Genomic DNA, 16,390 nt, shown 5'->3' on the forward strand with positions numbered 1-16,390 from the left:
TTTTTTGCCATGGACAGAATTTCAGAGCATAAATTTAACCCTGTCCAACAGGTTTAGTAAATTAGTGCGCGTATTAATGGATGTAGTGATTGGTCTTTGTTTTTTACGAAGGGGTTGACTTTACCTCATTTCCATTGGTTAAATTCGTTTTATCTTGGTAGAAATATTTTCCTACTCATTACCCAGATAACACATAGGCATCGGGCCAATATCGGCGCGACGTCCACATTCGATCGGCTTAAGATGTAATTTTTATATCTTTTTGATGGGCGGCTGCTCATCGGCAGGACGTAAACAAAAATGTCAAAAAGGCATCGGCGCGACGTCCGTATTTGATTGACTAAAGATGTAATTTTTACATCTTTTTGACAGGCGGCTGCTCATCGGTAGAACGTAAACAAAAACGTGAAAATTACATCGGCACGACGTCTGCATTTTGGTTCATATGTAATTTTTACATATTTTGGATAAAATACAAAACGAAAAAATAAAATTTAACAGTTTTTAGTAATATTTTTAGTAACATAATAACATCGAATAATAAAATAAAAATATAACTGACAATATAGTAAAACATTACCATAATTACGCGTCCAATAAAATAAAAAGTTAAGCAATAAAGAAGTTAAGTATGTACAAAAAAAAAAACGTATGCTTATAAACAAAACAAAAAAACTTTTTGAAAAACGAAATAATAAAATTATAACATTTTTTTAGTAACAATTGCTAAAAGGCTTCTGCATTAGTATTGGCCTCGGCTCTTTTTTTACGACCTCCACCTCTATCCGATGAAACACGAAGCCACGTTTTTATAGCCGACTCAATTTCAGCATTTTTGGCATCTTTTGTCATGGTATTTGCACGAACGGAATCTGTACAATATACAAATTTATACAAATATACTTTAATCACCTCATATTCAACACAAACAACATATACTACTAAAATCACTAATTAAACATATACTATTAAAATCACTAATCAAACATATACTACTAAAATCACACTGTGTTCAATCAAAATTTACTTTAATAATACTTAGCGCAATACAAAAACTCCTTTAAAAGATTAAGAATCGGTCACAAATCAGCATACGCCATTTGGCATATTGTGTATGCACAAAATGTGTGGAACTTTTGTTATGTATAGTATATGCTTAACTCAATATAACCAAACAATTTCATGCAATGTTTCTAAAAAATATAACTGTTATGCAACAATGCATAATAGTTGAGGAAACTTCCACTTTTAGTAAATCATGTTTAATTTTATATCAATTTACACTATATGCAAACCAGTCTAACGTCAAAGATACTCTTTTACAAACAGTAATAACAAAAAATATCAATTAACTCAAATAATAGGATTAGAAGTGTTTACTAACCACAAACAATGTCCTTAATATGAAGGGCTGAAAAGGCGTGTTTGTTTCCATGGCCCATGAAATTAAATTCGTTAGCCAATTCATCAGTCATGACCATTTTCATAACTCTTCTGACAGTTTCCTTCACTGTAGCACCTCCCTGAAGACCCAGATGTTGAGTCTAAAGAAATTATATAATTTAAACTTACACTAGAAATGTTAAAAGTTTGTCACTATATTAAAAAACTTACTAATTGTAACTTGTCTAGTGCGGATAGTCTCAATTTTTTTTCAAAACTTTGCACTTGTTCGAATGTTTGCAATGGCAAATTTAAATTTTCGGGCAACTTTGAATTAACTCCCTGAACTTGTAAATCAAGATGCTTCAAAATCACATTTTGTTGCTGTGAAAGATATTGAATTTGAGCCTTTATATCATCATTCTGCTTTTTAACTTCCACAAGCAACTTAATTACATCACCTATAAATTATAACCATCAATTACAAATTATAGATTTTTATCATCCTAATAATGGTATTTTTTAAAATTAAATTTTATAGTCAAAAATATTTTAATTAACTAAATAACAAATTTAAATTTAATAAAACCAGATTTATTTCCTAACTACTTCTACTACTTAACTAATTTAATTGATCCTCGATATTTTATCACACATTATTATTTATTACAAGTGTTAATACAAGTTTTTTGAATAAACTATAAACAACATATAAATTACCATAAACTGCCTGTTCAGTGCGTGGTAGATAATTTGTAGTTTCCGATTGAGGTGTTCTAAAATCACTTGAAATTTTAGAAATAAAATCTTGTGGCTCTTTTTCATCATTATATGATTTCTGATTCACTATTTCGTGGCTATTGTAACTAGATTCCATAGAATTCAAATGCATAGTTGAGTTATACATTATTTGTGTATCTGCAGAATGGAATCTTGCAGTATTAAAAGGTGGTTTATGTCGTAAAACAGGTTGTTCAGGTGCTAAAGTTGATGCCATACGAGATTCAAACTGACAATTGTTCTGATAAGATGACTGATCAGATGCATATCTAAGGGGTGGTTGAGGGGGCAGTAAAAGCTTTTTAGTATCGGGTTTATTTTTCAAAATACATTTATTAGACATCTGAAAATCAAAATTATCAAAATTATCTTTATTAGTCTTTGGTTTCTTTTTTGACGTTACTTGACCAACATCAATGCTTAAACCTACGTTATTCATATTCATATATCGAGTATTTATATCAACATCATCTTCATTAGGAAAATCATCAACACTCATTTTCTTTCGTTTTTCAGATTTCATCTTTTCTGTGTCAGATGTAGCTGTATCTAAATCAGATGTTATCTCTCCCTTCTTGGCTTTTTTCCTAGCAGTCTCGTATTCTTCTTTAAAATAAAATAAAAAAATTTAAAATAATGCAAATTTTTTTTTTTAGTATACCAAATATTTTATTATATTATATATTATATTTAATAATAAAAAATATATACATTTAATTAAAAATAAACATAGAAATGCCATTAAATGATTTTAATAATGCTGTGAAGACATTTATGTGACATTAGCTGTGAATACACTATTTAATTGTAAATAACATTGCCACAAAATACTCACAACAGCTAAGTAGATGTAACAATGGCTTTTGCAATAAATTTAAATTGATAAAAAAAAGTAGACAAGTATACTAACCATATACTCCAAGACACTTGACAGTAAACTGTAATCAATCTGTTTCAGGTATTTGCAATGACTTGACTGCCTTTACAATCATATAAATAGGTGTAGATTTAGGAGGCCAAGCACAACATGTTCGGTCCTGTGAAAGCCAAAACAATGGCACAGCATCTACCTCTTCTCCGTTGCTTGTTTGAAAAACGACTACTGCATACTAATAAAATACATTTACATTACATCATTCTTCATATATTAAAATACATCAATTAAAACTAAGAAAATACATCAAGTAATGACTAAAAAAAACTTAAAAAAATAAGAAATGATAAAATTAAAAAAAACAGAGGTATAAATTTAACAAACCTTAAACATTTTCCAGATGGCTTCAATAATAAATGGATGAACTAATGAAATTAATATTTATTTCAACCAAGGTCATAAACACAGTCTTGGTCAATTATAAAACTCACTTACTTTTTACTTACTAGTATGCAGCAAAAAAAAAATTTGTAATGTAATTTATGCAAAACTGGTATATTTAAACACTACAAAAAAACAATAGAATCAGAAATAATTATAGCAGAGAAATGTAAAAATTTGTAATACATGTGTACAAGTGAAATATTTTCAAAATATAAGTAAGATGGATAAAAAATAAAAATTTTTTTAAAATTATGCATTGTTATTGGTCATCAAAGTTGTTAATTCTTTTAAAAAACATGCCTTTAGGAACTCCAGAGCACCATAAAGGTGCTTTTAAGATCCAAAATGGTTGATTATGTCTTGGTTTAGATTAGGAAAATAATTCACAACATAATATAACAACCTCTAATTATGAACCAAAAGGAAAACATGCTAATATATTACATATTCATAAAAGTAAAGTGTATACACAAAAAAGTGTATACTTATGCATTCATTTATATTTATACTAAAAAATTAAAATAAAATTGGTCAGGCAGCATTAATGTTACATATACAAAAAAGTGTATTTTCTAATATTACAACTAAATTATCAGTTGTACAACCTTTTATGAGTCTAATAAAAAATTGTGTGTAAAAAAGGAATAATAACATGAATTGTTTCCATAAGGCAAACATACACATTTTTGATAAAAATCATCACTGTTAATAGTTTCATAAGAACCACAAGGATTGGAAACATGTAAGACATTTAAAGTAGATGATGGCAAAGGTGATATATAGAAATCCTGACTAAGTTTGAAAAGTTCAACAATTACTTTATATTTAAACTGGTCCACACTCAATATGTTGCGTACTAAACATGGCTGTCCGTTTAACTTTAAAAAGCAATTGTTCCCTGGAGATGTTGACAAAACTAATCCATTTGGAAGACTGAGTTTACAATATTGTTTTAAACAACTTACACCAAAAGGCACTGGTCCAATATTGTGTTCTTTTTGTGGTGTATAAAGTTTTTTATTGACAGGCAACAAAGTTTTTTTACTATTTCGTCTCTCCTCTAAACGCCTCTCAACCTGTTTTAAAATAAATGATGGCTTGCGAACAAGTTTTTTTAGAGTACCTAGCTTATTTTCAAATGGAAAAGCAGAAAAGTTATCTAAAGGGCCAAAGTTCTTTACATCATCAGCCAAATGAATTAAACAATGAACATTGTATACAAGCATGCCTGTACCATATAAAACTTTCATATTTTCTACACATACAATAAGAAGTTGTTTTGCATAATCTAAATACTGCCTACAAAATTGTGGACTTGCTAGAATAGAAATTGCTACAGACAAAAATAAAAAATTTTCATACAAATTTGTTGGTAAAACGTCACACAGTACAACGGGACCAGTATAAAGAAGAAACTGTCTCAGTTCAGTTGCCTTCCACCTCATAAGTTCAGACACAGATCTAGGCTTTCTGGCAAACTCTGTAGGCATGTGAGCAGCACACCCCACCAATAAGGAAGAGAGTAATGTAATTTGCTGAGCTGAGCACCTAACACTTTTAGGACCCTTTAACCAACAAAGCAAAAGTCTTCGAACAACTCCTAGACACACTAAATGCATGTAATCAAGGGGAAAACCTGATACCATGCCAATCGGTAATGCACTCAGTGGTAAAAGCCCTAAATGATGATCTTCGTCTACTTGCCTGTCAAACTGATCATCAGTTCTCAATGGTGCATTTAATTCCTGAAATATAACCTTTCCATTCCATTCTCCTTCTACTCTGCATTTATCACACCCAAAGTATCCACTATGCGATTTTATACATTTGATCATAGCTCGAGCAGGGGCATCACATACAAAACTATGCAAAGCAATTTCATAATGTTCACCTGCAATTAACAATCCATGGCTGACTAACTTCTTACAGTCTATTACAAACTGTTCAAAATAATCAGTTAAATTTACTGGTTTGCTATTACCACTATATATGCCTACAACAAAAGGCTTCTTTTTTTCACTCTGTCTTACGATGCATAAAATAGGCCACAAACAAGAGCTACTACTCTTAAATAAAGGAAGACCATCAATACTAAATTGCAATTCAAGTTTGTTGCATTGTGTAAGTTCCCCACTTCTATATAAATCCTCAATTCCATATTGGATACCTAAATGCAAATACTCTCCTCCACTTCTAAGAGCAACAACAGAACTATTTCGTGGTGTGTGCAAAAGAGTACGAGCATCTAATGGCAATTCATTGTGATAATTGTTTAGCAGTTTTAACAGAGCAGTTAGAGCAATACTTTTAATGTCAAATAATACAGCCCAACTACTGAGTTGTTCAATTAATGAATGTTCAATATCATTAACTTCTTTAATAGTTTCTGCGTTACTGTCATTAACTACATTATAATAGGTATTATCATCACATATATCAAAATCAATGTCAAACTCCCTTGTCTTATATTCACCAATGTTTAAAAAATTACTATCATTATTATTATTAATATTGTCTGCAACACAGCAACTTTCATTAGAAATACTTATCGTATTTATTGTATTAGCAGATATACTATTTTTATCATCCATTGCAACAAATAAAATTTTATTTGCAAGTTTTTTAACATGTCGAGCACGTGTCCAATAAGATTCAGTTTTTACTTTTTCCATTTTATATCTTCTTTTTTATTATATATTATATTAATATTGTATAAAAGAAAGAAATATTTCAAAATTATTGTTTATTTGTTTGACAATTACTTTATATATATATAAATATATATATATATATATATATATATATATATATATATATATATATATATATATATATATATATATATATATATATATATATATACAATAACAATAATAATAATAATAATAATAATAATAATAATAATAATAATAATAATAATAATAATAATAATAATAATAATAATAATAATAATAATATTATTATTATTATTATTATTATTATTAACAATAATAGTAACAATAATAATAAGTACAAAAAAACTTAATTGTGGATTTTATAACTTTTAGAAATTTTTAGAACTTTAAATCAAATTTAATCCAAAAATATAAAAACATGTTTAGTAAAAAATATACAAACGTGTTTTAAAATACGCAAAATAATTTTTTTTTTAACAAACGATAAACAAATGTGTTTTGTTTAATGTTATTTATTTCAGCTAAAAATATACAAATAAATTTATTTCTACTAAAATATACAAACGTGGGTTTAGAAAACCTCAAATATATGAAATGCGTCATTATGAGCGCACATGAGCATTGTTATGATCGTCATTAGTATCGTTAGGTTTGCGCACAGTAAACATTCAAATTGCAGATAATTTTACTATACTTTCGCAGACATCAAGCCGACGTCTTTAAGCGACGGAACATTAGTAAATTTATTTTGCATATCGGGCGAACATCGGCCCGATGAAGTAAAACGATGCCGATCTACAGCTGATATAAAAGACATCGGCAAGACGTCGGGCCAATGTACGTGTGTTATCTGGGTAAGTGGTATAAACCGAACCAATTAGAAGCACGGATAAGATGATCACTTGAATAGGGATCGGCTGCGGTCACCACATGAGGTCGTTGAGAAGGGGATAACCAATGATAAAGCGGTTAAATATAGTAATCTTTATAATTGGATTGTGCATTGAACATATTCTGTTTTCCGAGATGACGTCACGAAAATAAAAATACATTTGTCTGCCATGTTGGTTCAAAAACAACTTTAGCTCAACTTTATTCAAATGCGGTTCTCTAAGTTAACTATATCAAAACTTATCAGTTAGCCATTTTCCTAGCTACTATTTCCTTTTAGTATAAGTTTAAACTCGAAAATTATTAACAACAAAACTAAAGTGTTGTATAAAGTTCTTTCAGAAAAGGTTTTATTTGAATAACTCATAAACTCTTTATATCTTCAAATATGGTCTTCTGTTGCATTTTTAATTGCAGTAATCGTTCTGAAAACTGCAAGAAGTCGTTTTATAGAATTCCTAAGGTTATTAATCACCGCGATAAAGATACGGAATTGTTGTCAACAGAACGAAGAGCAAAATGGTTTGCTGTTATAAAACGTAAAGATATCGATACAAGTGCCAGTCACTACAGATTTTGTTCTGATCATTTTGCTTCTGATTAGTTAATATTAATATATTCATTCTTATTCATATAAAAACTATTTATAGGATATTTTTGTACACGTATAATAGCCTCCACAACTGAAAAATGTCCTCTTTCTAGTCTCATTTGGAATTTTGTTTATTTTGATATTGTCTTTATATAGTTAAAATATTTATACGTTTCTAAACTTTTAAAGCATTTAAGTTCTTCTTTGGTGGCAGGGCTTGGTGTAAACAATATGTAACAATATCAGTATGGGAGATTTTAGGATAGAATTCTGGATCGGAGAGAAAATTTGTCTTTTTCAACGTATATGGATCAATATTATCAATTTTTGAGATCTTTCTATATCTAGTTTTACTTTGGTTTGAAAGGTTTTTATAATAGTCGCTCTCTGCCGTACTCAAGACAAAGATTGAATACGCTCAGTGTTATAATTTGTTTGTGAACCAACATGGCGGATACGCATAATTTAACATAAATTAAAACTTCACTCGGAACACAGAATAGGTGATTATAACAAAACACATATTCATTACACATTGGTACAATAGTCCGAAAATGAAATGTCTTTTCAGGTGTGTATAGGAATGTCGCTAATATTACCAAAAAAACCCAGACGTTGATCATTCCTGAAATAAACACCCCAGAACTACGGATCAGTTTGTTCTAGCTGAAGTTAACAAAATACTTTGCGAGGCTAGAAAATTGAAGCTAAAATTTTAAGTAATTTTTACTTTTATAAAAAAATCTGAAACTTTCTCTCAAATTTTAAAATCGGAGTTGCTTAATTGTTCAGACTTTGGTACAAGATCATTATAAGACTGAAATGTCAAACAGGGGTGTAATGAAGCTTACTTTAAAAATGAATTAATGTCCCCTTGGCTATTTCAGAAAAACTGTTTGACATGTTCTCAGCATCAGAAGTTTAAGATACAGCGAGAATTCTTAAACAAATCACTTTAAAAGATAAGTTAGGATCAATTCTAGATTTTTAATGTTATTGGTTCTTTAAAACTCTATCTTTTTAAACTCATCTTATGGTTTCAGCAATTAGATAAGCTTTACATTCACTTATCGTTTTCATCCTTATACTATAACAATTTTATTGGCAAAGATTGATAATACTAAATAATAGACAGTTCTTGAATGAGTAGACGATAATTCGTCTGACTTTTTTTTCCCGTGAACTTTGGGAAGTTCACGGGAACTTTGGGCAGTTCCTGTCAACTTTGGGAAGTCAGACGAGAAAACTTTGGTTTTTGCGCTAATGCAATTTTTCATCTACCGGAACAAATATGTTCCTGCGGCTTTTCTTTGATCTTAATGAAATATCGTAAAGTTTCGGGGGGTTAATTAAAGGTTACGCCAAAATTTAGTTAATTAAATTGTCAGTGCTATTCAGAAGCAATATGACAAACGAAAAGGATAATTTAGAGTATGCTTTTAAAATAGTTTGTGATTTATTTTTTATTAAGTCTTTAAAGGATTACCAAAAAGAAGCTTTAATAGCTCTCAGCAATGGCATAGATTGTTTTGTTTGCCAACCAACAGGCTGTGAAAAACATTAATTTGAAAGTACAAAATACGGGTTTACAAAATATATTCGACGTATATTTACATTTGGCAAAATGGTTGATAATTGGTTGAAAATAGTTGATTTTTAAAACGTTTATTACCCCCGTCCTTAAACCTGCGAAACGTAAATATATTTCGCCATTATTCATTTTTTTAAATAACCAAAGTGTTCTCGTCTGACTTCCCAAAGTTCACGGGAAAAAAAAGTCAGACGAATTATCGTCTATTGAATGAGTTGATTTGTTGCAAAGAGCCTCTATTTTCAGCGAGCCACACAATCGAATGACTGTAATTAAGATTTTAGTAAAAAAATAAAAAATACTTTTAACTTAAAAGCATCGGCATTTGGTTTCTCAGATAACGAATAAAAAATTTAATCAACTCCAAACTTAGATGTCATGTGTAATATGTATGAGTTGTATATATATTTTTACACGATATGTACATTCTTAGTAAGGTTTCACGCTGATGCTTAGTTATGAATCAAGAGATGCTAAATTTATTCAACCTTTTTTTAAAGTTTGAAGCAATTTACACTTTTATTGAATATTTAGTATTAACTTATACTGCTTTATCTAACTAGAGGCCAATTTATGTTATTAAAGATAAACATAATAAAGAATAATAAAGCGATCACATCAAAAACAATCGTCAAAAGATTCAAAGAGACGAAATCTTACGTTGATCGCCATAGTTCTGGAAGACCGCGTTTGACGACACCCAATGATGATCGCCTTTTAATCAGGTTGGCGAAGAAAAATCGAACTATGCTGTCGCATGAATTAAGAAGGGAATGGAAGCTTTCAAATGGACGTCAAACATCGGCATCACTTGTGCGTAGGAAAATATTAGCTAACAATACGTTATGAAAAAAAGCGACTTACCAAACATCATATAAGAAAGCGAAAAGAAATTTGCCAAAGAATGGTCTAAACAAAAATGGAGGACAGTAATGTTCAGTGATGAGATGAATATCGAGGTTGATAACCGAAAAAAGCAAATTATGATTCGCAGGCAGCCTTCAGAAAAATATAATCTCGATTTAATCGTTCAAAGAACAAAACAAGGGGTAGCGGGTCGGTTGGAATATGGTGCAGCATGACATATTATGGTCTCGGTATGTTTAAATTATTTGATGGTCGACTCAACTCTATTTATTACATCGATATTTTTAAATAACAACTTTTTACCGTCAGTTGATGCACTTGAACAAAGCGTTCCGTTCATTTTTCAAGCAAGACAATGCACCATTTCACAGGGCTAATATTGTCTCTGAATGGTCCGAAAGCAAAAATATTGAGCGTCTAAATTGGCCACCAAATAGCCCAGATCTAAATTGCATTGAAAATCTTTGGAGTTGGCTTGATAAAAAGATTGCCAAGAAAGCACCAAGTTAGCCTTGAGGAGTTGCGCATTATTTTACCAGCAATACTTGGAAATGTTCCCAAACATATTTTAGAGAATTTAATAGACTCAATGCCAAATCGTATGAGTGCTTAAAAATTCATGGTTGAATTAAGCGGTATTACGTAAAAATTACCGTTTTTTGTTCTGTGGTTCTTAATTTTTTCACAATTTTTTTTAAATAAAAATTACCTACTTTAAATACATTTTTTTTAAATTTGTTTAAAAGTTTTTATCATTATTATTATCTTTTATTTTGCTTGTCTATTTTCTAAAATTTATTATTTTTTTACCAGAAAAATATATTCAGTTAAATAAAAATTTAAAAACAAAAATTGTGATTTTTTTTTTGGTGGTTCTTAACTTTTTCACAATACTGTAGTATTAACATATACTGCTTTATCTAACTAGAGGCCAATTCATGTTACTAAAGATAAACATAATAGTGTGATAAAAAAGTGGGTGACATTGACAAACAATTGACCAATCATATTAAGAAAAACGTATAAAAAATTTTTAAACCATGATTTAGTAGAGAGACTTCTTTTCATTTGAAACAGAAAAAAAACGGATTTTCCTGACCACTATTTTTAAACAAAAATACAAATGATGTAGGTTTCACAAGATTTTATATTTAAGAATAAAAAGGTACATCGTTCACATTGTGACAATGAAAAATAGAAGTTGACAAGATTTTCTTTTACAATTTACATAGAGAGCAACAACAACAACAAAAAATTTAAATTTCACCAGAATTAACAATTACCACAGGCTTTGTTGTTTTTCCAGATTGAGATCCAACTTTTTCACAATCATCTATAACATCGATTCCAGAGGAGACTTTGCCAAAGACAACATGCTTACCATCCAACCTAAAAAGTGCATTAGTTCCATTAATAAAAATAAAGCCGAATATTGACAAGTAGCAAATATTTGTCTTTAAAAACTGATTAATGAAAAGATGTTTGAAGAGTTTACTAATCTGGAACACATTAAATTGCTTTAAAGCTCTGCACAATTTTAATCTAACTGTCAACTAACAATCTAATTTTAATATATTGAATTGTTTTTTGAGTTTGTGCGAATAAATGTCAGAATAAATTCACGATGAACTGTTGGGTCAAACAACTTCTCTATTAACCCTTAATGGGTCCTTGTTGCCATATGGCAACAACAGAAAAAAGAAAGTGTACTTCAAAACCTAATCAAGTTTGATGTCATTATAATGACTGAGAGTAGGCATACAGGAAGTTGGAATGCAGGCACTTTTTATAGAACTGTTTGGCTCGAATATCATGATACTAAATTATTACTCAGAACTCATTTGGACACACCATTTTAAAAGCACTTTCATTTTTGGAATCAAGTTACAAAGAATTGTTTCATAACAACAAAAAGGTTATTATGAATGTAAATACTTATAAATATATAAGAGGATTTTTTTAAAACTCAAAATAATGGAAAAGATAATTAATTCCATAGTTTATTACAAACATTATAAACATTTAACACTTATAAATGTTACAAACATTATGCTTATATCCAATCTTCATAGTTAATACTAAGCATATCTGGAACTTTGTATCTTAATAGTTTAACATTAAACATACATGGATTTCAGTATATTTACAGTTAACAGACAATTGACTTAGCAAAATCAAAGTTTTGCCTAAACATCCAAATTAGTAACTCCCTCCAAATGAGTAAAAATCTCAAATTATTGACAAACTGAAAAAGTAGTAGTTCATAAATGCAACTAAGTATATAGACAATTTAAATATTTTTGGAAACAAGACATAAGAAAATCTGTCTTAAATAGGTTGAGTAATATTACCAACTAATCTATTTAAACTTCAAAATCAACTTAAAATCACTTAAAAATTAATAGCACTATAAAGATAAACATTTTTAATAATTAGTTACCAATCAGTTTTAGCTGTGCAAATGAAAAACTGTGAGCCATTTGTGTCACGTCCAGCATTTGCCATAGATAAAATTCCTTTACCAGTATGTTTGCGTTTGAAATTTTCATCAGCAAATTTGTTACCATAAATAGATTTGCCACCTGTACCATCCCCATTAGTAAAGTCACCACCCTGACACATGAAACCAGGGATGATTCTGTGAAATTTGCTTCCTTTATATCCAAATCCTTTTTCTCCAGTGCACAATGCTCTGAAATTTTCTACTGTCTTTGGCACATCTTCTTGGAAGAGCTAAATTAAATATAGAAAATAAAGAGTAAATTTTTTTTAAACATTCAAAGTAAAATCTTATCAAAAAAAAAGTTCTTAATTTAAAAGCAAAAACTTTTAAAACTGATCAATTGAAAAATGAGACAAAGGTTTTAAAAACTTTTACTACACTTTAAATATTGATAACTTTAATAGAAGTGCAGTATAGACTAATAAACACAAAATCCATTTGCTTTACATTTTTTAAATGCTTATTTTTTTAAATACCTGATTAAAGTAGAAAGAAATTTTTTTAATAAATATATCAATTATTTAGCTACATATGGTATAACGAATCAAATTTACTAGTGGTAGTTATGCAAAAGTATCTAGAAGAAACTTTTAAAAAATACCTGAACAAAACAAAATGCCAAAAAATCTTAGAAAACATTACTTACATGGGAATATGGTGTACTGTACACCATGTTTTTTAAACATTGCACTAAAGGAGTATGATAATATTTAAAAAATAAGTTATTTTTGATTGTAACCTGATTTGTTTAACACCTCTCCTAAACAGTGGTGGAGCTAACAGTTAAGACCAAAGTGAAGAACAAAAGATATTGAGGGCTTGTTTGTTTTTAGGAAAATTGTAAAAAAAAAAACAAAATAAAATAAATTATTCTCAACTGCGCATGCTTGGGACAGAAGGGGTAAATTTAGCCAAAAAGTTTAATTTTAGTATTGGCAAGTTTGACAGCCCAAGTATTGAAATTAATAATAATCAATATTATTTAGCTTAAAAGTAGAAGTCTGCGACTAACAAAAATAACTTACAAAACAACATTGATTCAAATATTAATTAATAAACCTTAATATTTTTTTTGCTCTGAGAGCCTGTTTTATAATTGTTGTAAGGCTTTTACATTCTTGTGGCAAGCCTGCTTCTGGTATATAGTTATTCAAATACTTAATTCAAAAATAAAAAATATTTAGGAGTGCTTTATTCTGTTTTTAATCTGTAATTAAAATGCATTTAAATGAATTAATGGACCCTTTTATATATTTTTGATGCGAGGGCTTTTTTTACTTTGATAAATAAAAAAGAATAGGTTATAAAAGTCAACAGAAGGTCAGTTTTAACTGATTATTAAAGTGATTGATTTAATAGAAATTTAAAGAGCTAATTTACCTCGAATTCAACACGTCTCGGAGCTGCATCCCCAATTTTTATATCAAAAAACGTCTTAACAGGCATGATTTTGGTGCTATAAAATCGAAATCCTGAACGAAACACACTGAAGGTAATTGCCAGCCTGGGGAGCTTTCACTCCGAACACTTGAAAATCGGGCGGAGAGATCCAACGTGCTTCACTTCAATTATTATAGCCTGACTTTTAGGCGCATTCTACTATGGAGATAAATTGATCAACCGTTTAGTTGTGGCTTTCTATTAAGGAGATTAAATACTATAAAAATTTTTTTTCTTTTTTTACTCAAGTTATCGTAATTTTATTGACAAATGCTACAGTTTTTAACGATAAAAATATCTTTCTTTTTAAAAAACAACAACATTTGCAAAAAAGATTTTTTTTAGTTTAAGTTTTAATTTTTTTAGAAAAATTACTGAAATAATAATTAAGCCCGTTGGACTATTGCGGAGGGGTAAGGGGTGTTTAAAGGGAAGAGAAGATATGTTCTCAGAGCTTTCTAAAGCCTTTTGCAGGCCACATTCAGGGTTGTTTGCGGAATTTTTTTACAGAAGGAGAGATACGGTGCACGGTGTGACGAAAATCTAAAATTATTATCTCCAAAACGGAACCAGATATCAGATTGGTTTTAACTACTACCCCCACTAAATTGATAGTCCTGAATTTAATGGTAATATTTTTCATAGCAAAGGTTGCTATGGAAACTCAGGAAATCTAACAACCATGTAATTTTAGCCAATGTCAATCCTCAAACAGACCTATCAAACGGCATATTTGTTCCAAGAAATAAGTATTAATAAGGTCACATTTTTGGAAATAAGAAAAATATTACTACATATTTAAAACATTTATAGAGAAAATATGAAAAATATACTTAATTAGTTCAACAGAAAATGTAATATTTGTAAACTATTGTTATACGATGACAAATAAACTGAAACATGTGAATGGTAACTTTAGAGTCGTCCAAATCAAGTAAATGTAAGGCTTCTGGATCTAACTTACTTAGACCTGTGGTCCATTTGCATCTAAAATAACTTAAGTAAGGATTAGATGATGAAAGTAATATTTTAATGATTTCTGAATTTTTTTTCCTACTGTTCTATTGTCTTTTATAGTCCTTATTTTAATTTTCTCGAGCCTTTTCTGATAATTCTCCAAGAGATAAGATATTGTTTTAGATAATTTGTTTGCCTTGGTATAATATCTTGTGAAGTGTACATGACACTGGCTTTCAACTGTAAGAAGTTTTGTAAAACTCGGCAGTTTGGTGTAAATATTTTGCAAACTTAATTGTGTTTGTTATATGCCTACTTGATAAGGATGGTATTGCATTTCTTGATAAATTCTAAGTTGACTTTGTTTATCAGCTGTAGGCTCTAACTACTACTTTTTCCATCATTTGTATTTCCACAGATTTTTTTTGGAATATTAACAACAAGCCCTAATCTTTCTCTGAACTCCCCTTGAATTTGTTTTTTTTTTTCATCCTCTCGGATTTTTTTAGAACGTGAATTATTTCTGATATAGATTGTTGCTCCAAAGCTAATATTAAAGCCAATCTGCAAAGTATGTTCCATGATCCTGATTCTCGTGTAATGGAGAAATACCAAATTGTATGGTTTTCACATTTATTTCTCTGTCTCCGTCAAAATCATCAAGTGTAAAGTAGTAGCTTTACAAATGAAACACAATGAGCTGGTCGGTATATCGATTAATCACTGCGCCACTTTCCCATCTATCATTGTTAGATTAAGTTGATGACGAATTGTGATTTGACGTCCGTAAATTTTGACCATAGTTACTAGTTTTGATATTTGATTTTTTATATTGTTTGTTATCTTTTTTGCTTTTTCTTTAGTTTCTGCCGTGCATTCAAACAAAATTGGTTGGAAAAAAATTTTTGATGCTTCTCGTTTTTCCAAAAGTATTTACAATCTTTTGAACTGGATGATGATGGTCCTGGCATATACCGTTCTTGGACCATTGATGTTATGAAAAAGTACAAATCAGAAAATCCTTCAGTGATTTTTTGTTTATAATTACTTTGTGCTGAGGATCCATCACATTTTGATATTAAAAGCAAATAAATATTTTTTAGTTTCTGTATATTCTCCTTTGATTTTGTTTCCAGATTTCCTCTTGATGTATGGTCTGATAAGCTTTAATGCTTAACAGATTCCAATGTTTCACTAGTTTCTGTATCATCTGGAACAATTTTTTCCTTTGCTTTTTTTATTTGATTCAAACTGGGATGAAGCATTTCTCAATAACATGCACTTTCAAACAGACAATCCAAGATCTAAAAATAACGCCCAAGCTTCATCTGGAGAAAAATCAATTTGCGTTTTTACTGTTGCAAAATGGAAAATTGCGCGGACAAAAATCAGA

At 29.5% G+C, this 16,390-nt stretch overlaps 2 protein-coding genes and 1 long non-coding RNA gene across 3 annotated transcripts; all 3 read right to left on the reverse strand.

Annotated features, from left to right (window-relative positions):
• Positions 1 to 488: 488 nt before the first annotated feature.
• On the reverse strand, positions 489 to 3,210 carry LOC145189432 (uncharacterized). The gene is made up of 5 exons (XM_090087739.1): positions 3,074 to 3,210; positions 2,104 to 2,769; positions 1,615 to 1,844; positions 1,385 to 1,544; positions 489 to 872 (listed from the first exon to the last, which is right to left on the reverse strand). Exons 2-5 carry the CDS (start codon positions 2,684 to 2,686, stop codon positions 727 to 729), a joined length of 1,119 nt encoding a protein of 372 aa, XP_089943865.1. The 5' UTR covers positions 2,687 to 2,769; positions 3,074 to 3,210; the 3' UTR covers positions 489 to 726.
• Positions 3,074 to 3,559, reverse strand: LOC149888087 (uncharacterized). Its single transcript, XR_016452559.1, has 2 exons — positions 3,422 to 3,559; positions 3,074 to 3,272 (listed from the first exon to the last, which is right to left on the reverse strand). It is a non-coding gene; the product is annotated as an uncharacterized LOC149888087 (long non-coding RNA).
• Positions 3,560 to 11,226: 7,667 nt separating this feature from the next.
• Positions 11,227 to 14,199, reverse strand: LOC145188802 (peptidyl-prolyl cis-trans isomerase-like). The gene is made up of 3 exons (XM_090086966.1): positions 13,981 to 14,199; positions 12,538 to 12,830; positions 11,227 to 11,486 (listed from the first exon to the last, which is right to left on the reverse strand). The coding sequence occupies exons 1-3, from the start codon at positions 14,044 to 14,046 to the stop codon at positions 11,354 to 11,356; spliced, it is 492 nt and encodes a 163-aa protein (XP_089943092.1). The 5' UTR covers positions 14,047 to 14,199; the 3' UTR covers positions 11,227 to 11,353.
• Positions 14,200 to 16,390: the final 2,191 nt, after the last annotated feature.

Source organism: Hydra viridissima, unplaced genomic scaffold (assembly GCF_058129835.1).
Source record: "Hydra viridissima isolate aposymbiotic clone 2 unplaced genomic scaffold, HvirCarnegie_v1 scaffold_5, whole genome shotgun sequence".
NCBI classification, from domain to species: Eukaryota; Metazoa; Cnidaria; class Hydrozoa; order Anthoathecata; family Hydridae; genus Hydra; species Hydra viridissima.

What these genes read in the sequence shown, in the direction of transcription:
- LOC145189432 (XM_090087739.1), bottom strand. Translation starts at nt 2,686, where the DNA reads ATGAAATCTGAAAAACGAAAGAAAATGAGTGTTGATGATTTTCCTAAT. An exon ending in CACTGAACAGGCAGTTTATG is followed by an intron (nt 1,845 to 2,103) that starts GTAATTTATATG and finishes TATAATTTATAG; the next exon opens with GTGATGTAATTAAGTTGCTT. An exon ending in TATTAAGGACATTGTTTGTG is followed by an intron (nt 873 to 1,384) that starts GTTAGTAAACAC and finishes TATATTGTACAG; the next exon opens with ATTCCGTTCGTGCAAATACC.
- LOC145188802 (XM_090086966.1), bottom strand. Translation starts at nt 14,046, where the DNA reads ATGCCTGTTAAGACGTTTTTTGATATAAAAATTGGGGATGCAGCTCCG. An exon ending in CGAGACGTGTTGAATTCGAG is followed by an intron (nt 12,831 to 13,980) that starts GTAAATTAGCTC and finishes TATTTAATTTAG; the next exon opens with CTCTTCCAAGAAGATGTGCC. An exon ending in TGCACAGCTAAAACTGATTG is followed by an intron (nt 11,487 to 12,537) that starts GTAACTAATTAT and finishes TGCACTTTTTAG; the next exon opens with GTTGGATGGTAAGCATGTTG.